Here is a 25367-nt window from a genome sequence, read left to right as displayed (position 1 = left end):
TTTTTTAAAATTTATTTGCTTAATGTTTTAATTTCTTTTATTATAATTATTTAAAACATCAAACATTGTTTTTTTTATATTTTAAATGTAACAATATAATAATTTATATAGAGTTATTTTTAACTATTGTTATTGTAAGTTATTTTAAGCTACTTATTTGAAAACTTTTAACGATTATAAAAATATTTTTAGGAAATATTTTAGTTAAATTGATATTACAATTTAGTTTTTGCATTTATCACTACAATTTATCACTTTTAACTATTTACAAAATATTCTTTGGTTTTTTAAGTGAAACTGAAATTTATGTTTAAGTTGACATTGTAATGTTATATTTAAATTAACAATTTAAGTATTTTGTCTAAAATGTTCAAAGGTTGACAACTTTTGAACATTTTGGACAAAATACTTAAATTGTTAATTTAAATATAACATTACAATGTCAACTTAAACATAAATTTCAGTTTTACTTAAAAAACCAAATAATATTTTGTAAATAGTTAAAAGTGATAAATTGTAGTGATAAATGCAGTTATCGCGGTCAAAATTTCAATAGCGGTTACATGTCGCTATTTGAAATCGCGGTTATCACGGTGGTATAGCGGTGATATAGCGGTTTTTTAATATTACATATAATTTATAATTTTATATCACTTTTATAAAGAATTTATATATTTGAGTATCAATACTATAAGTCTATATATAATTAATATCATCAAACCAAAAAAGTCATATAAAAACATAACATAATATTCTATTATAGTAATATGGAAATTAGGTAATGTCAAAGTGTCAGATAGAATTTAATTGCATTGCACGGGTTCAATCTCGTATTAGTAGGTCGTGGTTGGTTTAAGGAGTAAAGTCCCAAGTTGTAGCCTCAAAAGTGTGGGTTGATTTAGAAAAAGCATTAGTGGAGTCCGACCATAGCAGCTCAAGTCGTCGTGGGTACAGAAAGAGATGAGAAAGAGAGTTGTCGGTAGATGTAGTTGCTTTGAATGCTTTTAATTATGTTAGTTGTTCGGGATTTTTAAAATGAAAGCATAGTGAGATCATTAAAAATAGTTTTTCATTGACAAAGTAACCCAATGGCCCAAAATGTGAACAAAATGGAATAGCGCCCGTAGCGCCGCTATAGCGGTAATTGAAATAGAGGTAAATAGCGGTGAACAGCGCCGCTACTAGCGGTACCGCTAAATGAAAACGCTAAACTGAAAATAGCGGTTCTCGACCTCCGCAAAACGCTATAGCGCCGCTATAGCACCGCTATAGCGCGCAATTGATAGCTTAGAAAGTTGTAACTTTAAACTGATAATGGTTTACATACAACAACATATTAAATCTAATAAATTAAGTATAATACGTTAAAGGTTAAAGACATAACTTTATACGTAGAAGTAAAGATATTATTTTAAAATTGAAATTTAGTATATTTATGATTACACTTTAGGTTAGATATTTATTTAACCTTACTAACAAACTTATAATCATTATTAGAAAGACACTACCATTAATCACTTTTAACTATTTACAAAATATTCTTTGGCTTGTTTAAGTTAAACTAAAATTTATATTTAAGTTGACCCTGTAATGCTATATTCAAATTAATAATTTAAATATTTTATACAAATTGTTCCAAAATTATATCTTTAAAATGATAATGGTTTGCATCCAATAATATATTAAAATTAATAAATTAAGCATAATATGTTAAAAGTTAAAAAATAAAACTTTATAAGTAGAAGTAAGATATTATTTTAATATTGAAATTTAGTTTATATATGATTACACTTTAAATTTGATATTTATTTAACCTTATTAACCAACTTATAATTATTATTAGAAAAAAACTAAAAAGTCATGGGAATTTCAAATGAATGTAGTGAAAGGAAAAATGTTTAATTTATAGTATAGTATGATATATATATATATATATATATATATATATATATATATATATATATATATATATATATATATATATATATATATATAAACATCATTATAACCAACAAACAAATTATCCCCCCCCCCCCTTTTTCTCTTTTTTGTCTTCATATGTATAACCCAATGCAAATGACACAAATTCTTTTTTGAGGACATCTAAATGCAAAAAAAAAAAAAAAAATTGATATTTTAATCATATATATATCGGCCCGACCCTGACATGTCAGAAGTCTTGTGTGAAAATCGAAGTGAGGCACCATAAACATTTTCTTATTAAATATTATTAAGTAATTTTACTACCACTAAATTCAAAACTCAAAGTTGCTAACAAACATCTCGTAAATTCATTATCATAACATCATGTATTCACTCATTAAATGTTCTAGTTTCAACAATCATATATGTTCACTAAAATATATTATGTGTCATCATCTTTGCCATTGAAGGTTGATATGTCTTCATCTATACAAAGCATATCTTATAGCACTTTCATTTTAACATTTTCTTCTCTAGGTTCTTCCAAAACATTCTCTAGGTTTTTCCATATCTTCATGAACTTCATCCATGTTTTCAGGCACATGTAATTCAACTTCTTATTCTATATGTTCTTCCATAACTGACTCTTCATTACGATGGTATTCTGACATTTGTTTGACGATAAATCAATTGATATATTTGAGTATGAATAAATTGTTATTCTTTTTATTTTCTTTTACATTCAGAACAACCCGATTCAAAATTTATAATTAGGGGCATCTTTTTTTTTAACAAAATAAATATCAATGTTAATAACTTAACAATATGTATTTTAGTATTTGTAATATTTATCAAAATTTAATGTTTAAAATAGTTAGAACATCAAATAAAATTCTTTTTTTTCTAACTTTTCTAAGTATTAGACTATATTATATTAATACTAGAAGCCGAAAAATGGGAAGCTCATTGCCCCCTCCCCCACCCTCACCCTAAAATTTGTCAACGCTCTGGCCCCTCTATACCAAACATTTAAAAGTTAAAGCTCTAAAGCATAGTAATAAAGTGATAAAAATAATTTAAAAAACAATATACTATATGAACTCTCTATACCAAAACAATGAAAAGACAAAGCCATTAAGCATAGTGATCTACTGATAAACACAATTCACAAGACACTATACTATATAAAAGGAAAAACCAATAACATTGTTTTTTACTTTCTCTATTTCATTATTCATTAACTTCATTATAAAATTCATAAATATGACATTGAAAAAAAGGAGCATTTGTGGGAGAGAAAAAAAGTTAAGCACGGTTGAGATTTGTGAAATTTAAAGATATAAAAGATACTAACATGTAATTCTGGAGTCACTTAGAGGACTTAATGGATGACAAGACAACTACCAACAATTCAACGATATATCAAGATTTAAGATAGATAAATAAAAGTTTTCGACGAGAGAGACGAGCAACACCGATGATCTATTGGTACCGTTATTATGTTTGTTAGGGTTTGATCTTTTGGTGAGTTTTATAAAAACTAAAACATTTGCTTGAACTTATATAAAGAACATATGTAGATGATCTACCGGTACCATTATTAGGTTTGTTAGATTTTATCTTTTTGGTGAGTTTTATAAATCTATAACATTTGCTTGAAAATATATTAGAAACACTTTTTTTTATATAGATAACATTACAATTCACAAGACACTATACTATATAAAAGGAAAAACCAATAACATTGTTTTTTACTTTCTCTATTTCATTATTCATTAACTTCATTATAAAATTCATAAATATGACATTGAAAAAAAGGAGCATTTGTGGGAGAGAAAAAAAGTTAAGCACGGTTGAGATTTGTGAAATTTAAAGATATAAAAGATACTAACATGTAATTCTGGAGTCACTTAGAGGACTTAATGGATGACAAGACAACTACCAACAATTCAACGATATATCAAGATTTAAGATAGATAAATAAAAGTTTTCGACGAGAGAGACGAGCAACACCGATGATCTATTGGTACCGTTATTATGTTTGTTAGGGTTTGATCTTTTGGTGAGTTTTATAAAAACTAAAACATTTGCTTGAACTTATATAAAGAACATATGTAGATGATCTACCGGTACCATTATTAGGTTTGTTAGATTTTATCTTTTTGGTGAGTTTTATAAATCTATAACATTTGCTTGAAAATATATTAGAAACACTTTTTTTTATATAGATAACATTACTTTAATTGTTGATAAATTACAGAATCTATAAGAAGATTTTGATTTTGATTTTTTTTATTTTAGTTGTTTTTTTTCACAATTAAAACTACTTCAATACCTTAACAAAATGTTACATTGTGTATAAAGCTAACTGTTAGTTTTCTTTAATAAAAACACACAAAAATGTATTTTATGAAAATACCAACACCACTACTATATATTGTTCCTAAATCCGGAGGTCCCTTAAAATCGAATGCCCTATACGACCGCACCACTCGCACACTCTCAGGGCCGCCAAATATATATATATATATATATATATATATATATATATATATATATATATATATATATATATATATATAACTAATTTATTACAAATCAATGTCTAGATGTACAAAAAGAAAAAAAAATTAGGTTTTTTTTTTCTTATTCAAAATACACATGTATATTTTTAAAACTAATATGTATCACATTAATGTAAATTAAATAGTTTAATTTGTTTTCCTTAATGTGTCAGTTTATTGGTATATTAATTATTTAGATGATTTTAATTTAAAATGGTGTTTCTTGGTTTAAATTCAAAAAATGTTTAAATACAAAACCAACAATTGTTTCTTATAAAATTCAAACAAAAGTAAAACATTTGGAATAGTTTTATTCGACTACTAGATAACTACTATCTATAGAAAAAAAAAGATAAAAAATATATGAAGTCTTACAATGAACCAAACATAAAAATTACTCAATATGTCTTCATTTATCTTTAGCTTAAACAACTATTTTATATGAAACAATCGTTAGATTAAAAACTTTAAGATGATGTTTCTTGGTTTAGATTCAAAAATTGTTTGTTGTTTTTTATAAGAAGCCCTTGTTGGTTTATATTCAAAAAATTAGCAGTTATAAGTTATAACGGTGTTTATATATATATATATATATATATATATATATATATATATATATATATGATGAACTTTAATAGAAAAAAAATTAATAACAAAAAGTTAAAAAAAAAAGTCAAAAATAATATATTAAAAAGACTAAAAAAAATTAAAAAACTAAAATTTTTCAAAAGAAAAAAAAAAAAAAACTTTTAAAACGACACCTATTTGATAGTATTTTTAAAACTATGTTTATTTGGTAAATATATATATTTTTCCAAAAAAAACATTATTTTGGTCAAAAACTCAGCCAAACTCCTTAATATCAATTTAGTATTAAAAGAATATGATTAAGATTTAACCACATAATAGATTTTGAAAGTTGAAACCTTAGTAGCTTTTGTGATTTGGTGTTAAATTCACCCGCTTTGCAATTGTGTGATAATTTTTCCCATGGTAATTTTCTTTAGCTTGGTATTTGGGTTTTTTCTTGACAGCTCACTGTTTGATTTATTTGATAGTTTAACATGTCACTCTTTGATATATATTTTGTTGACATCTCGCTCTTTATAATTATGCAATTCTACTGTTGAATCCAAATTTTACACACAGTAGTATAAGGAAGTTGGGTCCTAGGACCCGCCTAATTTTCTTAGTTTGTCTAAAATATCTATTGAAAATTTTTAGGGACATATCTTAAAAAAAGTTAGGACCTACCTTAATTATAAAAATCTATGAATTTGTATAGAAAAATTTATATAGAAAAATTAGTGAACTATGTGGTTTCCTATTCTAGACTCGCCACTGCATAGTATGGTATATATTTTTGTTGAAATAGATGTTTTATTGGCTTTCTTTTATGTTTGATTAACAAAATTCAATGAAACACTTGAGTTGATTGTTTTTAGAATGACAATCCTAATTTGTTGTATTCTACATTTTAATTCCACTTATTATCTCTAATGGGACTTCAACCACCGACGGATACAAAAATATATACCAGTAGGTGCATCCATATTTTTTTTTTATTACGATCAAATATAATAACACAAAAATATTTTTAAATTACTCATATATAAGTATAATAAGCTAGTATAGACAAACTTTATGAAAGACAAATCGGTCATTTCATAGGTCGTATGATTTATCATAGAAACATTTCGAAGTTGCTGATTTGTGAAAAAAAAAATGATTTTGTTGCTATAATTTGTAGGGGACATGATTATCTGTGCGTTTTTCATGGAGATAAAGGGTAAAATTGAAAATTGTTGTTCATGGTGGGAATGAAATGTCTTTGGCTAAGAGAATTGAATAATTGGTTGATTTTTTTTTCTTGTCGCATAAAAACCGTTCGGTAGAAACTTTTTACATGTTTTCAAGAAACCAATTTGACGTTAACGAAATGCTTTTGTTATTACATTGGCATGTTTTGTATTAATAGAAATATGAATATCAAAGAATCAAAGATTAATGAAAATACTTTTCATGGGGAATAAATGAAAACTAAGAAATGAGATATAAAGAGAGTGACGGGAAAACTTAAAATACAAAATCCAACGTGAAATAAAAGAATGAATGGAAAAATAAGGAAGGTGGCCCATATTATACATTAGCAGTGAAAAGCCCAAAAAGAAGGGTGGTCTTGGCCTCCTATTAAGGTCTGAAATCTGAATCCCTTTGTAGGTAAAAATCGAGAATGTATCTTTAACAATGCATGGAAAGCCTCATCAAATTTCCTGAAAGTTAGACAGCCATAACTAACGCATCAACTACTAACTGCTTTATCAAACAAATTCCAGACATCCACATTCATTTCTTCCAATAGTTCTTCAAAAGAATCCGGCATTTCAAAATCAAAAGATCCAAATTTATCCTCAATAACATCCATAAACACAAACTTTAAACAATTTTTTTTACAGGGCAATATATTTAGATATAAATTAAAATCCAACGCATAGCTGGAAATTGTACAAAATGAGACAAGAATAGAAATAGTTATAAGGTCTAAGATAGACTACATAATTGTAAGGCACGAGTCCAAGGCACCAAACCAAATGGGAAACAAATAACTTTGTACTTCAATCCATTTCAAACTTCATTCCACATCTATGCCCATCAGGAGTAGTATATTGATTGATTGATAAAACGATCCACCAAGAGACAATGTGGTGCCATTAAGCTTCTAAGATATTCTGGGGTAAAATCGTCCAAAAACTTACAGCGGGCAATTAACTCCTTTTTTTGATTATCCACCACTTCAGATTTTTCTGGACCATCAGCTTCATCCAAATCGCAGTCAAAATGTAATGTAGAGCTCTCCAAACCAGCCATTTTTAGGACAAGGGTAGATTCGTCCATAATACCCTCACCTACAAGAACTTCTGTTTTTTCATTTTACCAGCCCTATTGCCTTTTAGCCAACATAAATTTCAGCTTATATCTGTAATAAAAGCACCATCAATGACATCTTTGAGTGGCTTCAATCAACGACATGTGTGGTATCTAAGCGACTTCAATCTCCTCTATTCTTCATCACCTGTAAAGTAAAGCTGTAACACCAGAAAAAAGAAAAACGCACACCAAGAGTTTTTTATGACATTCCCCCCACCCCACAACCCAATTTCCACACGAAAGGAAACACCACGAAAAGAACCTAATTACAGCCAATTCCTAACATATGTCTACCCTATGAAAGAGCCTCACACCAAACGCACGCCGGCTGTAATTAGGCACATCACCACGACCCCAAATTCACCCGTAAAGAAACCAATGACCCCACCCCCAAACGCACGCCGACTGTAATTAATTAAATTTTTTTTCTCATCTTTTGCATTCAGCTATCGGATTACAACACCATTCCGCCCACCTAAATTTTTTATGCTTGCTTCTAGAGTTGATCCACAAATGGCTCAGTACTTGTACTTCATTTGCTAGAATTTTATATGATTTGATTGTGTTCGAGTGGATTCTGTCATTTCTGAATTTCGTATATCAACACAACTGCTTCCTGAATTTGATCGAGGTTATCACTGCATGGTGCTAAATTCCTACACCGAAGCATTTCAGTGAACCAAAAAATAATGGGAACATATACCACCATTTCTGCACACTACACCAAACTTCTTGTGAGATTGAGCATTCAGTAAATAGATGTGATTCTGATTCCGCAACAATGTTACATAATGGGCAGGTAGTCAAAGATTTGATACCAATGCTGTTTAGATTCACTATGGTAGGTAGCCTTCTATGACAAACTCACCATGCTAGGATATTCACTTTTCCGGGGACCAGGTTATTCCACTGCCAGGCACCAGCCGGTGTTTTTGGAAATAGTGTTTCGTCAATGAATCTCCTAAGAGAGGCCACAATATACATCCCCAAGGGTTCAAGTCTCCAGGTCATGTTGTTGTCCTGCCGGACTAACGACTGTGAAAAGAGATTGCGAAGATCCAAGTTATCCTTGGACAAGTAGTTGTGCAGATTCACGATTCTACCCCAACAATACCCTTTCCTCTTAGCTCTGGAAGGGGCATTGAACCCCTTGTCATTCCCATAGATTGATTTTATGACATCTTTCCAAAGTTCATGTTTACGGGATATGAAACGCCATCACCATTTTCCTAGTAGTGCTAAGTTGTGATCCTTCAAGCTGCCGATGTCAAGCCCCCATTCTTTTTTTTTTGGACAAAATTTTATCCCATGCGATCCATGACATCCTTCTTTTCTCAGAGGAGCCACCCCAGAAGAAGCGACACCTTAGTTTTTCTAGTGTTTTCAGTACCTTAACCGGGGCTTTGTAGAGAGAAAAAAGGAATGAGCCTAGGCTCCTCAAAAATGATTTACATAATGTTAAGCGTCCCCCAAACGATAAATTTGTGGCTTTCCATTTTATAATTTTGTTTGGAATTTGGTTATAAGAGAATTCCAATGAACCAATCTAGACATACTTGCACCCACAGGCATTCCTAGATATATGAAGGGGAGGTTACCGATTGAGCAATTAACTCTTCTTGATAGCCAGTCTAGTTCCACCTCACTAACTCCAAGGCCGAATAGTTTGCTTTTGGCCATGTTGACTTTCAGACCTGAGGATAGTTCAAAACATCTCAAAATTCTAACCAAGTTTTTTGCGTTTTGTATTGACCAAGAGCCAAGGAAGACCGCGTCGTCGGCATATTGAAGATGCGATATGATAGGGCTGTTATTTGGCAGTTGAACTCCATGGAAGATGCCCTGCTCTTTGGCTTCTTCAAGTGCTATGTTGAGACCCTCGGCCACCAGGATAAACAAAAATGGAGACAGAGGATCGCCCTGTCGTACTCCCCTCATAAGTGAGAATTATTTGGAAGCTGATCCATTGATGATTACAGAAGCACGAGCTGAAGAGAGACATCCCAAGATCCAGTTGCGCCATTTCTGACCAAAATGCATTTGAGCCATTACCGAATCGAGATAATTCTAATTGAGGCAATCGAATGCCTTCTCGAAATCAACCTTGAATAGGAACGCCTTTGATTTGTTCTTCCGAAGCCAAGATATGACTTCATTTATAATCAATGGACCATCTAGAATGTTGCGATCTTTGATGAAAGCTGTTTTTGTATGACTAACGACATGAGGAATGCAGACTTTCAGCCTTTCCGCCAGGACCTTGGCTATAATCTTGTATATACATCCAATTAGACTGATCGGGTGGTATTTTTCACTGAGGGAAATCAGGTCAGATGTTTTTGGAACTAAGATGATGAATGAGGAGTTGCACCCCCGATTAATTACTCCTGTAGTTTCAAAATCTTTAATTGCTAGGTATATGTCGCTTTCCATCAAATCCCAGTGTTTTTTTATGAATGCAAAGGTGAAGCCGTTAGGTCCAGGCCCGTCGTTGCCGCATAGCCACACCGCTGATTTGATTTCCGCATATGATATTGGTTCTTCTAAGTTTTGAGTTTGGATGGGGCTGAGTTTGTTGAATTTTTGGCTGAGGAATTGGGGTCTGTTGCTCATTTGTTCAGTGAATTTTTTGGAGAAGAATTCAAAAGCTTCTTTTTTTATTGGTTATGGGATAGATGTAGGGCTGTAAACGAACCGAACGAACACGAACAAAGGCTTGTTCATGTTCGTTCGTTTAAGTTAACCGAACAATCGAACGAACACGAACGGATAAACGAACGGAGTTTTCTTGTTCATGTTCGTTCATTTAACAAATTGCATTGTTCATGTTCGTTTGTTTATGTTCGTGAACATGCTAAACGAACATAAACGAACGAACATAAATGAACAGAGACAAACAAACACAATTGAACATATATGAACATAAACGAACTATGATATAGTAATGTAATAAAAAAAACAATTGAAAATATATGAACATAAAAAAACTTAAACAAACAAACATAAACGAACGTAAATGAACGAACGAGACCATTGTTCATGTTCGTTCGTTTAACTAAACGAACGAGAATTTGTGTTCATGTTCGTTCATTTATTAAATAAACGAACATAAACGAACTTCCCGCCGAACAGTTCACGAACGGTTCGCCGAACGTTCAGTTCGTTTACAGCCCTAGATAGATGTACAGAAGCCATTGATGTTGATGCCATATAGTTTTTGAGATCGATAATTTTTGTTGATTAAACTGTGGTAAAAATCAGAGTTTTCATCTCCCTCTAACGCCCATTTGCATCGAGATTTCTGCTTTAGGTCAAGTATACGTTTAGCCTCAAGATCCATCAGTTCCTTATGTAGATTCTTTCGATATTCTATCTTCGATTCATCTGGAGAATGTGATTCTGCATTAGTATCAATTGAATCTATTTCCTTTGTTAACTCCTCCACTCTTTTTTGTTTCGTCTCATTTTTGGATTTCCTCCATTCTTTAATTTTTTCTTTGGTATTTTTTAATTTGCCAGCCACCACATGTAAATTCATCATACCCTAATAACACATACACATTATAATAGCCATGTAAGTTACAACATCACGCTTAAAACCACATTATTTCAAATGGGTTATTAAGAACAATGTATTTTTGGGTTTTGTTTGCAATTAGGCTAAGACTTCAGTGAATCTATATCTATCCTACACAAGGTGGTAATAATCGATTGAATTGGAACTACTATTTGTTGTGGAAAATTTGAGAATTTTAATCTGAATTGGAATCTAAGACGTCACAGAACAGTAAATTGGCAAGTGATGAAACTGAATTAAATCAGATAGTATGGTCAGATTTGACTGAATTACTACGAAAAACTAACCCGATTAAAGGAACTCACATGGAAGTAACATGGGAATGACATTAGCTCTACACCTTATACAATTTGTAACTTGAAATCGCCTTTGGTAAAGGATTGAGATTGAATAAGATACAAAAAAAAAAAAAGATTGGGTGTTGAGAGGCCAAAGAAGACATGTGGTCGCTATTGAGAATAACAACCATTATTAAGGTGTTAGACAACATTTGAAGGTTTTGTGCAGGAAGTAAATGACGTGCAGGAAGTTTTGTAGTATGTAATTTGGTTTAATCCTAATTAAATTGGTTTAATATTAATATTTAGAGAAATTAAATATCCTCCTACTTTCTCTTCCCATTTATCTTGCTACCCATATGACATGATGACAAGTGTTACATTTTGATAAAATTAATAACATTTTAAGACGTTTGTCATTATTTCATATGGATATGATGATAAGTAGGAATAAAAGTAGAAGGATATTTTATTTCTCTAATATTAATTTGGGAAGTGTATTTTAGTACAATCAAATGGAATTTTGATTTATAGATAAACATTTAATAATAAATTAATTTAAGCATAGTTAAATTATGAGTTTTGATATAAATATGAGTTTTATAGTTTAAGGTAGACATATATGTAATTTTAAAATTAGTAAGGATATAAAAATAATATTTAAAGTTTCCAATGCTATAAACAAAATTTCCCAAACTTTTATTAGTCTTAAAGTAATGTTAATTGTTTTTGTGTTTTTATATAGAGGGCAATGTGATAATTTTAACGACTTGTTATATTCTAGCACAGTTTTATGAAACTTTACTTAGAACATTGGTGTCACACCCCCGAACCAGACGGCGGAAAAAATCCAGGGGCTTGTGCGTGACTTCATCTTGTAATATCATCACAATGTATATAATTCAAACAAGACAACACCATCATCATACATATCAAAATACAACCAACATTGTTTACATCAAGTATATTATCATAAGTTACAAGCCAAAATATTCAATGTATGATGATAACAAAATACGACAAATTTCCACATGTTCTTGTAGACCTTTCCGCTTAACGATTCCCTGAGAATACAAGTTATTTTGTAAAAGTCAACATATATAATGTTGGTGAGTTCATAAGCATGTTTGAATGAAAAGTTTTGTATTGTTCGTAAAACGCCAGAAAATACGATATTTTCAGAAAAATGGTTTAAAAGTGAAGTGTCAAAATCAAGTACTAATGCATGTGTGTTTTCTGTTTTTGGAATGCATATAAGAATGTAAACCGGAAAAGATCCTGGAATTTTCTGTTGTAATTAGAAGGTATTGTTTAACTGTATATTTCCCCAGAAAATCCTATATTTTCTGTTTACAAAAGTGTCGTGGTCTCAAAACCCTAAGACCGAATATCAGTGTACGTATGTTTTTGTATTAACAAGATTCTATATGTATTCCGAAAAATTATGATGGAGAGGATCTCTATGTGAGCCGTTTTAACCATACTTGATTATGATGAATTTGCCTGTCGTGGCGTTTTCAGGCGCCAACTTGTTTAAGGTAAGGTTTGTCACCCTAGACTGGCCTAGTCTAACTGTAGCGAACAACTCAGGTGTGGGGTGTCACCCCATATAGATCTATACATAAACTCTCGCTCTCCCCCAGGAGACTCTAGTTATAACTACAGGCTACGATCGTACACTCGAAAGGTGTCAACCGACATGTCTCACTAGAATCTTTAACTGAGTTTACACGAATATTGTATCATGTTATGTATAAGAATGTACGAGGCCCAACAGACATGTCTCACTAGAATCCTATACTGTTTTCCGTGTACGTTTATGTTTAAAAAGTCCAACGAGTATGTATAAGAATATACGAGGCCCAACAGACATGTAGAAGGACCACTAAGGCCCAAATAGACATGTAATATATAGTCTAGGCCCATTAAGCATGTAAATGGACCACTAAGGCCCAATAAACATGTAATGTATAATTCAAGCCCAATAAGCATGTGAATGGGTCACCAATGCCCAATAACATGGATTGTAGGTATTGGACCCAATAAACATGTAATCCATGAATTTAGTTCGTTGGTTATTTCGTCGTTTGTTTTAGCTTGATTGTTTTCTAAAATGGCATAAAAAGCCCACTTTGTGTAATGATGACAGTTTTGGCCCATTAAGCCGAAATTTACAATTTAGGCATATTTTTGATGAAATTGACACTTTGGGTCCTTCAAGACCAAAAATTTACCTTTATGAGCTCATTTCAAATAAAATGACATTTTTAGTCCACTTTGGTTAAAAATAACATTTTTGGCCCATTATCATAAAAATTGACTAATTCGGCCTATATATCTTTATACCTTAATAAGCATTTAGCCTCAAATGCTGAATTTTAAGAGGTATAACCCTTAAAGCATCATATACAATAAGTTTATGCATATATTTTATTCGGTCAACAGTTTGAAAAGTCAAATATGAAACTAATTCAAAGAACCATTTCCTTACCCATTGAAAAAGTCAAAGATAAGAAGGGAGATTCATTTTCCCAAGCGTGTATAATTTTTTTTTTGCAAAGATCTCGGCTTTTGACATGGTATTCTCATTTGAATTCCCTGCAATATTATCCCAAAGTACAGAAGTGTCATCCTCAATGTCTCCTTCCTATTTATCGCTCAAAGTACAGAAGTGGCATCCTCGATGTCTCCTTCTCTTCCCCTGTTCATCCCCATCTCCCTTCATGGCTTATGCGCTTGAACTATGCTCCATCTGTTGATTTTTTGTGATCTTGAATGGTATATTCTCCATCACTAAAACCAGAACCTGTTTGGGCAAGAAGAGGTCTTGGATGACTTTCTGCTTATTTCCATAACACCCCGTTCCCGAGTTTATCAAAAGAAAAGAAAAGAAGAGAAAAGAAAGTCACGAGAGAAAAGAAGAGAAAGGAAATGAAAACAAAATTTTCTTGTGTGTTCCCGAGTTGGAGAGAAGTGGAAGAAAAATTAATCATTTTCTTCTTTCCTTCCAAATCCTCCCAAATCGGAAGGAAATATAGGAGGGAAAGTGATCCTTCCATTTCCCTCCACTTCCTCCCTTTAATGAAACTCGGGAACACCAATTTCTTTTATTTTCTTTTCATTTCCACCCATTTCCTTTCATTTCTCTCGTTAAGTTGAACTCGGGAACGGGGCGTAAGTGAAGGGGTCTATTAGGGTTTTTTTGTCGATGTGATTTTAGTCAAAATGATTGGATAACATAGTGTTGTTTTTTTATCTCGCAGGCAAGGTGAAGGATTGAAAGCTTTACATTAAATAATCGGCTAATCCAGGTTTTTTTTCATGTCTTTTACTGTATCTAAACCTAACCCTGATCATTTGAAACTTCAAATAAACTATTTTAGTTAAAAAAAATCATAGGTTTTGAATTGGATATGGTTCTTTTGTAGAGAAACTTTAAGTTTTATTGATTTTTAATTTTTGATTCATGTGGTTTCGGGAAATTAAGCATCAAGAGACAAGAATCAACTCATGGCGATGATTTGCTACAAACGGGTCAAAATTGGCCACCGTCACAACCGCTACTTACACAACCACGCTATCAAATGCATCGCTACTTTCTTCTTCTTCTTCTTTGTCTTCTTCATATTCTTCATTGACTATCGATTTAGATCTACAATATATTCTCACAAATGAGCCCTAAATCTATATGTATTTAAGTTTATGGTTTTATTTTGTAAATTGTTGTTCCATTCTCAAATGGTGTGTAGTATGTGTAATTTTTATAGGTTGTCAAACCAACATTTTTGCTGGATTTTTGGTTTCTCTGAAATGAAAAAATCGAATTAATTTGTTCAGTGTAATCTTTTCATGTTCAGGTTCTTTGACTATGTGTATGGAAAGATTTTGGGCCTTAAATCTCACGACAATGAACAAAGGTAACAGACTAACGAGCATTATCAGTTTTTGTGTTTTCTTACTGTTTTTTTTGTTGTTCTTTTGATAGCTTAAATTTAGGGCCTTCACGTGGCTAGATCTGAATCACAAATAAAAGATTGTAGCTGGATATGGACCTAAATTTGTGGCTTATTTCGACACCACATAAAAACGAAAGGAAAATCTTGAGTTGCAGTTATCCAGATCTATGTTGGAATTCTCCTATGATTCCTCATTTGTAACCCTTCAGGTGATATTGTTTCCCTTCGATTTCACTTTCTCTATCTGTCTCTCTAAGTAATTTCCCTATCTGAACCCAACGCAAAGAACCTAGAGATGTTCGTCATGACAGTTTTGAGGATTCACAGGAAAGAGGTTTACATACAACACAAATATGGAGAAGTTGGATTGTATACATGGGAAAAACTTGAGAAAAGGTCTCATCTAGCTAATGGTTAATTAGCTTGTCAAATATGTATATTATTAACCTTTTCTATGGATCCCTATGTTTTGTCTCATCTACCTGATCTCAATTCCGACATATAGCATGATTAGAAGTGTACAAACATTCTCAAGTGTAAAGCCCCTCAAATTATGTTTCTTTTTTTCTTTGTCAAAAAAATTTAAAATGTTGTCAATCTGAATTTGTAAGCCAAGATCTGAATGTTTTACTAACATCTACCACTAAATCTTCTCCATTTTTTCGTTTTTTTCACTGTGATTTAAGGTTCACATTTAAAACATTTTGAGTTTGATTTAATGGTGGATATAGGAAAGGGATATGATGATTCTTTTTGATTCTTTCTAATTATCAGATGCACTCTTTTAGATATTATATGTTTATTGTGCAGAAAATCTCTCTGTCAACTATGGATTCAGTTGTTAACCAAAATATCCATAATGACCTAGCATCCCATATTGGTTTTCTGTCATAGATGTCAATGTTTGTTATTTGATGGTGAAAGAAGAAGGCTTCTTGGTTATTTTGTTGGTTCAATGGAAAAAAGAGACTTAAAAGAAATGTAGATTTGTACGTATACACTCTCTTGAGTCTTGACCATTCATTTGTGTATCACTTTCTTTTACTTTTTGTTGACCATAGGGTCAAGTTGAAAATTTATTTCCCTTCAGTTGGATGTACTTGTGAAACTTGATTCTGATGGTAGAATGAAGTGGTTGATAAACAAACATGTGGCAGAAGTTAACGATTTGCAGATGAATGATAGTAAATATATTCTAGCCCAACCATGACTAATGCTTTTCTTCATTTCTTTCTACTACAAATGTTGTTGTAAAATACCAAAGTAATTAGTGGTCATTTTTTTCTAACCTGCTGCAATGTACAACTAATAAAAACTCAATGAATTGTCAATTTTTGTAGCGTACAAAATAGGGTGCCATATCATGTCTTCTTTGCTATTTTAGTTTGATTTCGTATACACCAAGAAAATATAAAAGAGAAATCCTTTTATTTCATTATATTTTGTATCCACATGGATATTATTTTTTATGAAGACTTTAAGACCCATGTTACTCATGTAATGTATCATCTTTTTTCTTTTAATTTAACTATTGTTTAAAAAAACTGTTGTTAATATGCTTAAATTCTACTCGGTTAATGATAATGATGCATATTAATGATGTTGGTTTTTTTTAACTGAAAGATGCAATATTTGAAAAGGTGTTTTGATATATTTTATCTTAGAACCATTCTTAAGGAATGATAATAATAACTTAGTGAGACTTACTTGACTTCTTTGATTCCAAAATTAAATTCATTAAACCTTCCATTATTCATATGTAATTTTTAAAACGTACTTTAAGTTTTTAGTTGCTTTATATATCTTCATAAGTTTAGTATTATTATTTGTAATAAATTTGAGATTTGAGAATACTTATACCCCTAATGGTGTGTGATGTCCAAAGCAAAAAAAAAAAAAAGACAAACACTGTATTAAAATTTAGTTGCTACTAACGTTGAAGGTTTTTATATGTACAGATTTTGTTTAAGAATTTCATTTAGGTTTAACCGTAACAAATCGATTTTCAATTTTTGAGATCTATTAAAAGCGAAAACATACTTAAATATCAAATCATAATTAACTAAAAAAAATACTTAATTCAATAATTAGTTATAATGACCTATAATAGCAATGTAAATAGGTTGCAATAATTTAGATATTGCTATTTTTGGTAAAAATAAGAGTTAAAAAACTTCTATTATCAGTAAATTGATGTAAGTATATTGTTGTTATGGTTAAGGTTGTTGCCTATGTTGGTAAAACAAAGCAAGTTGTTTTATTTTATTAAGGTCTACATTGATTGGTGATGTAGGTTGGAATTAATTGCATAAAGAAAATCATTTGAATACTCATTGTATTTTGACATTTTTGAAAAAACTATTCTCACCCGTCGCTTAGCGTAGGTAAACAGCTAGTATATATATATATATATATATATATATATATATATATATATATATATATATATATATATATATATATATATTGATGTTTTCGGCCCATCATTATAAAAATTTACATTTTTGGCCTATTTATATGTATAATTTACGTTTTCAGCCCATTTTTGATAAAAATGACATTTTCGGCCCAAGTTTTGTGAAAATAACATTTTAGACCCAAATCCAAATAAAGTGACAATTTCAGCCCATAAAACCGTAACTTTACATTTTTGGCTCAAATTTGTGTTTAATGACAATTTAATCCATAAAAATCATAAATTTACAAATTAAGCCCAAAGAAACCGTGAAGGCCCATGTTAAGGCCCATTATGCGAAAATTTTCACTTTTGGCCCTTTTAAAGCTATGATTATCATAAAGAACTATATATATATATATATATATATATATATATATATATATATATATATGACTCTTTTAGTTTAGTCTTTCAACAATCTTTATCTTGTATAATACTTTCATCTTCAAGGTGAGTTATATAAAGTGGTTTAGTTCACAAATATCATCAGGTTTTTGTTAGGGTTTTCGAGATTTATGGAGTTTCATCACAAAATCACAACACATAACATAGAAAACACACATAAACATGCACAAATACATAGATCTAATACAAGCAACTTGTATTCTCCCCCAAAATATAGTGAAAACCGAAAACAAGGGGGTATGAACTCACTTTGGGGTTTGGATTCGGTTTTGATGAAGAGATGAGAGGAGATGATGTTGTTTTCGGCCTTGAGTGCTTCTTTGGAAGGAGTTTCGAAACTTAGATGGTCCTAGGAAGCTAGTACACGAAATGAACCTATGTAAGGAAGAGTTCTCAACATAAAATGGAGAGTAAATATTTGTGTATGATAACAACTTACCAAGAGTGTGAAAACTTGATGAAAACCTCTTGAAAACACACACCAAAGTCACAAAATTATTAAGAGGAAGAAGGTGAGAAACTTTTGAGAGTTAGAGAGAATTTTGGAGATTGAAAGGGATGAAGTGGGGAGGGGTGTGGGATCTTTCGGCCATAAGAAAAGAGGAAGGAGGAGAGAGATCAAACATTATTGCATGAAGGATAATAGCTTCTTGAAGTATGTGATTACCTTGAAACATGTGGGTGAATTATGTGTTGTCAAGCCTTAATTAATCTTCTTCCATTTGTTCTCTTTTTTTTAAAAAACCTGATAAGGGCTTAAGGAGGAAAGAAAAGAATTAGTTTGGGCCATAGGTGAATATATTCGAATGTTATAGGGCCTAATATGGAAATTTCGGCCCATTGAGCCCTTTTTATGGGTTTACGGCCCAAAGGTGGTGAAGGAATGGAGTTCACGGCCCATTAGGGCTTGTGACAACCCGAATTTTTTTTTGCTTTGAAAGCTCAGTCAGTCAACTCAACCGAGTGTCAGGCTCATTGGTAATGAGTTCTAGCCTGGTTAAAGGTCATTCTAAGGAGTTTTAAGCCTAGTAAACTTAAGGAATGAGTGTTAGAATGTACCTGCTAGAGACAATGTTCAACAAATCAGGCCTTAACCTCTTCATTTAGAGTTCACGGCCACAACACTTGAGTTTACGGCCTGGCCGTAAACTCACCCCTATATATATATATGAAACACTTAGCCATTTTTCTCATTCTTTCCTTTCCTTGGCTGAAATCTCCCATTCTGTCTCAAGTATCATCGAGATTTCACTCTCGATCTTCATCAAAGGGCCTCCAAAGTGTGAGTACTCTTCCCCTAACTAAGTTGTATGCTAGAAACACTTGATTTACCCTTTGAAATCGTCCATTTCTCAAGAACAAAAGGAGTTTACGGCCAAGACAATCTCCCTTGGCCGTAAACCCCTATAAAGGTGCCATTTGGACCTTAAACTCTTCCTAAGGTTTGGATTTGAGGCTAGAACACTCCCTTGTGCTTTGTAAGACCTTGAATCATCACCAAACTCATCATTCAAAGAGAGTTTACGGCCATGATTTTACACCTGGGCCGTAAACCCTTATAAGTGTGGTGTTTTGAGCCTTAAACACTTCTAGACCCTTGCCAAACCTTAGAACACTTGAACCATTGAAACTCCTTGCCTTTAAGACCCAAAATAAGTCCATTTGGAGAGTTTACGGCCATAGGGTTTACACCCTGGCCGTAAACACCTCAACACCCTCCAAAACATTGGTTTTGCTCATCCTTGTGAAGAGCAAGGGTCCCTCAATTTTCCTTAGCCTTCAAACACCCACTTATGCATGTTTAACCATGAGTTTACGGCCGTAAACTCCCTTGGCCGTAAACACCAAACCATGGCCTTAAACACCCTTTAGATGAATCATATGTGATTCCAACACTTGGTCAAAGTGTTTCCTAGTCCCGGAAGGTGTTTCCTTTCATATAGTTGCTTATAAATACTATATTCATGCCAATATATGTCATTATATGTCATTTAGGACTTGTTGTGTCTCGGGACTTCATTCGTGGAGCTTCTCATCCTTACGCGCATATTCGTTAAATCATCCACATCAGGTGAGTTCATACCCCGTAATGAATCTTTTAACTGTTTTAAATGTTTTAAGGGGGGGGGGGAATACAAGTTGAACACAATGTTAATTGTGTAATTGTTTGTTATAAACATTTTCAAAAGGATTACTTATGTCATTTATAAGTTGTCAAAACATTTCAAAGACTCTTTTCAAAGTTATGTTACTTTATAGTTTAACAAAACTCCGTTTTTAAAGTACAAGCATAACTTAGTAGATAAATGAGTCTTTTCAGTAACAGTTCAAGTAAAACACTAGTAAACTATAATAGGTATAGTTTAAGGAGACACTACTCATTACTTCTAGTACAATGAAGCATACAAAGAGTCAGTTCATACATGAGTCAGAACACACTAGTATGAGAAACAATACACACTATACACTATACAAGAGAATATACTATACACTAGTACAGAAATTGCATCACTACGCTATGACTTACTATACAAACACTGATATACGATAATTTAATGTGACACACTATTTAAGGATACAACAAGACAGTGTTGTATTATATTGTAACCAGAGTCTCCTGGAGGGAGAGCGGGAATCTTGTGTATAGATCTATACAGGACAGACACTCCCACACCCCGACTGCTAGCTACAGTCCCAGCCGATAAGCCCAAGGGGTGACAAAATGTCACCTCACTATATTATGACACCGGAAGGTCATCAGTTATTCAGCCGTCGATTAGCATGGTTACAAACGAGTTCACATTTAAACCTTTAATTAACCGACTAAGGATTTAAGGCAAAAAGACTCCCCGAGGGGTATTGTACATTTAATACTACCTGGAGTCTGTATTTTATCACTTTATAGCCAGTAGTGTCACTGCTGAGGTAAAACATTATTTCCCCTATTACATTTACTTTGTGATCTTCTCACATATTCATTAATGTATAAAGTATATTTAGTTAATGATAGTCTCACTTGGGAAAATACACACTCATACAAGAAACAAACATACATAACATTTGATGCCTTGGTAGAAGGCTACGTTTAGTAGAAAGGACCATAATGCTAACCTTATGATTCCTTAATGTATACATCAAAGGATATATATATATATATATATATTAATAGGATCCGAAAGGTAATAGGATGTGTGATCTCCGCTTCATTTACTGTTCCTTGTTTGGTTGTGGGCTTGGAACGGATTCACCTAGTCTATTATCTATTCGATTCTAGATATATATGTTCAGTATACATTAAGTCATCATAAGGGTACCAGGTATGGGTCAAGTAATAGGACACAAAGTCAATGCACAGTTTTCTAGTACAAAACATACTTTCCAAATCAGAGCTTTTGATATTCAAAACTAGAAACTTACCAGTTAAGGGTTTAATCCATTTTACTAAACCAGTATAACTTAAAGGACCTTAAGTGGTTAACTCTATAATACCTTAGATTATACATCAGAGTTATATATAATTAATAACCGATAGATAGTTGGATGTGTGCCTTCCGCCTCATTTCCTGTTCCTTGTTTGGTTGTGGGCTTAGGGCAGATCCATACAATTAACTATCTGTTCGATATTAGATTATATATAGCTAGTATAAACTAAGTGATTATAGAAGGAATCACTGTGGTTACTGTTTTTATTATAAGAAATAAGGGTTTTCTTAAAGAATATTTTCATCAAATATAAAGGAACTATTACAGTTAACTCCGTGAGTACCAAGGGAATACACCAGGGTTATATACAACAAGGATCTAACAACCAATGGGATGTGTGCCATCCGCCTCATTCCATGTTCCTTGTTTGGTTGCGGGCTTAGGGCAGATACACACAATCGATTGTTTGTTTACTCTGAGTTTTATTTAACTTGTATCCATTTAGTACTCATAGAAAGGATTGTAGAGTCATTTTTACTTATCTTTCATCAAAGCAGGAAATATAGGATTTTCTGGAGGAACATGCGAACTTTTCTAAAACAGAACTTTCAACTTACTAAACTTTCTTACAACTTACTACATCACTAAAATCTTATGAACTCACCATCTTAATTGCTGATCAACTCTTTCAAATAACTTGTATTCTCAGGAATTCAGAAGATGGAGCAGTATAGCTTCAAGTCTTGTTTTGTTATTTGCTTATGTATTCTATGTTTTGTGAACACACACTTTGTAAACACTTTCTTTCTAATGATATGGTTGTTCATTACTTTGATTACTATGATGCATGTCTTGTGATACTAAACATGACGTCCTCCACCCCAGAACGTTTCCGCCGTTCCGGTTTTGGGGTGTGACAGGGCTAATGAATCATTTATGGCCCAACATGGCCCATTAGAGTTAAAATGAACTATTCTAGGCCCACATGACCCAAAATGTTTTAGTTTCATGAATGTGGACTCAATTAGAGTCCAAATAGGGTTCCTAGGCCCACAGTAGTCAAATTGAAAGTTTATTGGTCCATTAGGCCCAATAAGAGAATCCTAGTCCATATTAACTTGAACCGAGATTTCTAGGGTTTTCAATCCATAGTTGACTATATGAAATGTATTTTATTAGGTTATGGTCTTCTTGAGTGAGGTTCGATTCAAATGGATGATTTTGATTAAGCATAGAGTATGATTTTCATTGAGAGTACATGCCTTACAATAGATGATGTTTACATGAGAATAGAATTTCCTAGCTAAAAATGCTAGTTGTGACAATTGGATATAAACAACTAGTTATAACACCATTTTGGTGTCATCTCACATGCCACATCATCAATTATGTTATTACACCAAGTGGGAAAATGGTCACCATGTTAAGAACATGTTATAACACCAACTATTTTCCATTTCATAATTTCTTTTTTATTTTTTTTCCGAGTTTATTTTTTTATTAAAACAAATATATTTTAAATAAAACATAATAACTAAATAAAACATAATGTTTACAAAATAAAAATAACATAACATTTAAATTACACATAACATCCAAATTTAAAAAAAACATTACAATAAAAAAAAGCATATGTTTATTTGCGTCCTGAACGTCAACGACTCTATGCAAATATTTTGTTGTTTTGGTTGAAATTGAACGTGTCTGGGATCCGTTGAGATATAGTGTGCAATATTTCATCATTTATCTTCTACTACCATGTTATGCATTATGGTACATGCATACATGATATATCGTAGAGTTTATAAGTCCAATGGTCATGTTGCATGTTCAACTATGTGCCACTTTGCCTTTAGCACTTCAAAAGCACGTTCCACATCCTTACGTGCTCATTCTTGTCTTTTCTTGAATAATTTATCTCTTTTTTCAACCGGGTGTCGGAATGCCTTCACGAATGTGGAATACAGAGGATATATTCCATCTGTAAGGTAATACCCAAATTTGTATTTGTTTCCATTCACTGTGAAATGAGCATCCAGGGCCTTTCCATTCAAAAGATCGTCGAATATTGGCGACTGATCGAGAGCGTTGACGTCATTATTGGAACCTGCAATCCCAAAAAATGCATGCCAAATCCATAAATCTTGGGAAGCAACAACCTCTAAAACCAACGAACGTGATCCATGATGACCACTTGCATACTGCCCTTTCCATGCTACTGGAGAATTTTTTCCATTTCCAGTGCGTTCAATCAATGCTTCCAATCATTCCGGGAAACCCATGTCTTTCTTCATGTGTTGCATAAAGCTCTTGCGTATCATGCAACGAAGATTTACGCAAATATACGTCTCTGAAAGTTTCAACAACACCTTTTGACAATCTATACAAACTTTCTCGTGCAATTCCTTCGGACATTCTCATATAGTCGTCCATGGTGTCGGGTGACTCCCCCATAGCCATCAAACGAATGGTCGTAACACATTTCTACAACGTTGTAAATCGTCGCCTACCTCTAGCATCATATCTCAATTGGAAAAATGTATACCTAAACATATATTAACTATGGTTAAAAAATATAGTACATTTGTATTAAAATTAAAGAAACATGTAGTAAATTTGTATCTCCCTATTCTAATAAAAGAATAGTTTTAATCTCCTTTTGACGTATGTCATCCTATTAGGTCTCTTAATTAATGCATATTTTATTCTTCTTTTGACATGTGTCATCCTATTAGGCCTCCTAATTAATGCATGCCATTTGTCAACCTATTAATTTTCCATTTCAAATTTCAAAATTTAAATTTATCACTCTAATTAAATTAAATTAATAACATTAGAATAAAATTAATAAAATTATAAGATGATATAATTTCACATATTTATTTAAATTAACGATTATAATTTTACATAACTAAAAAAATATCTCTTAATTAATAATTTATTTAAAATAATTGATTAATAATTTTGAGTTCTCATTATAAAAGTTTAATTAGTTTTATAACCGTGGTTCCCACGGGTTATAAACTAGTTTATTTTATATAAAAATATAGTAAATATGTATTAAGATTAAAGAAACGATACCAACTTTCCAAGGCGTTGACGATCCATAGGAACATATTCCTACTCAAACGAAATCTTCTATTGAACTCATTCGACTTGTATATACAGTTATCCTCAAAGGAATCGCGATATAGACGTTCGTGTCCTTTCCTCACGATTTATATTTAACATCGCGCATCTTGTTAGTAGTGGGATTGTGTCTGCTCTTAGTAGCTCGTTCGTGCAATACTGGTACATCATAGTGATGAATATATCGTCACCATCGTCGTCGGACGAGTCGAAAAGATCCATATTTTTTTTTTGAAAAGTTATGAAGTTGTAGAGAATATAGAGAAAGAAAAGAGTTGTGTTAATTGAATTAAGGGTATATATGATTTATTTATAGGTAAAAAAATTGATTAATTTTTTTTAATAATATTTGCTTACAACGGTCATCATGCAACGGTCCAAAATTTCTACCCAATCAAATTACACTTTTTATCCCGTCTTCGTTACCACGACATTCGCCTTAACACCCCCTTAACGAGCAAGGGGGTGGTGTTCATGCATCTTAACGACGTTGTGGATGCTCCACCTCACCAAGAACGAGATGCAATATGCTCCATACCGATTGCTCTTGAGCAATTTGTTTCTGTTTAATTCAGTCATGGACTTTAGTCATGTCAAGTCCATCATTGCCAAATGATTCCAACTAACAAACCTTAATGCTAGTTGAAATTTCATTTCATTTTCATGTAATCATGTGGAATATATATATTAAATAAGAAAAAATTCAGTCATGGACTTCAGTCATGT

The 25367-nt window shown here is 32.1% G+C and overlaps 1 protein-coding gene across 1 annotated transcript; it reads right to left on the bottom strand.

The window, feature by feature from the left end:
* Nucleotides 1–23401: 23401 nt before the first annotated feature.
* On the bottom strand, nucleotides 23402–23966 carry LOC145131134 (uncharacterized). The gene is made up of 2 exons (XM_079065865.1): nucleotides 23849–23966; nucleotides 23402–23769 (listed from the first exon to the last, which is right to left on the bottom strand). Exons 1-2 carry the CDS (start codon nucleotides 23964–23966, stop codon nucleotides 23402–23404), a joined length of 486 nt encoding a protein of 161 aa, XP_078921991.1.
* Nucleotides 23967–25367: the final 1401 nt, after the last annotated feature.

This window comes from Lactuca virosa, chromosome 8 (genome assembly GCF_052849685.1).
Source record: "Lactuca virosa cultivar CGN04683 chromosome 8, Lactuca_virosa_CGN04683_v6, whole genome shotgun sequence".
In the NCBI taxonomy this organism is placed as follows: domain Eukaryota; kingdom Viridiplantae; phylum Streptophyta; class Magnoliopsida; order Asterales; family Asteraceae; genus Lactuca; species Lactuca virosa.
Note: the sequence above shows the minus strand (reverse complement) of the source record. Positions and strands in the feature narration are given on the sequence as shown.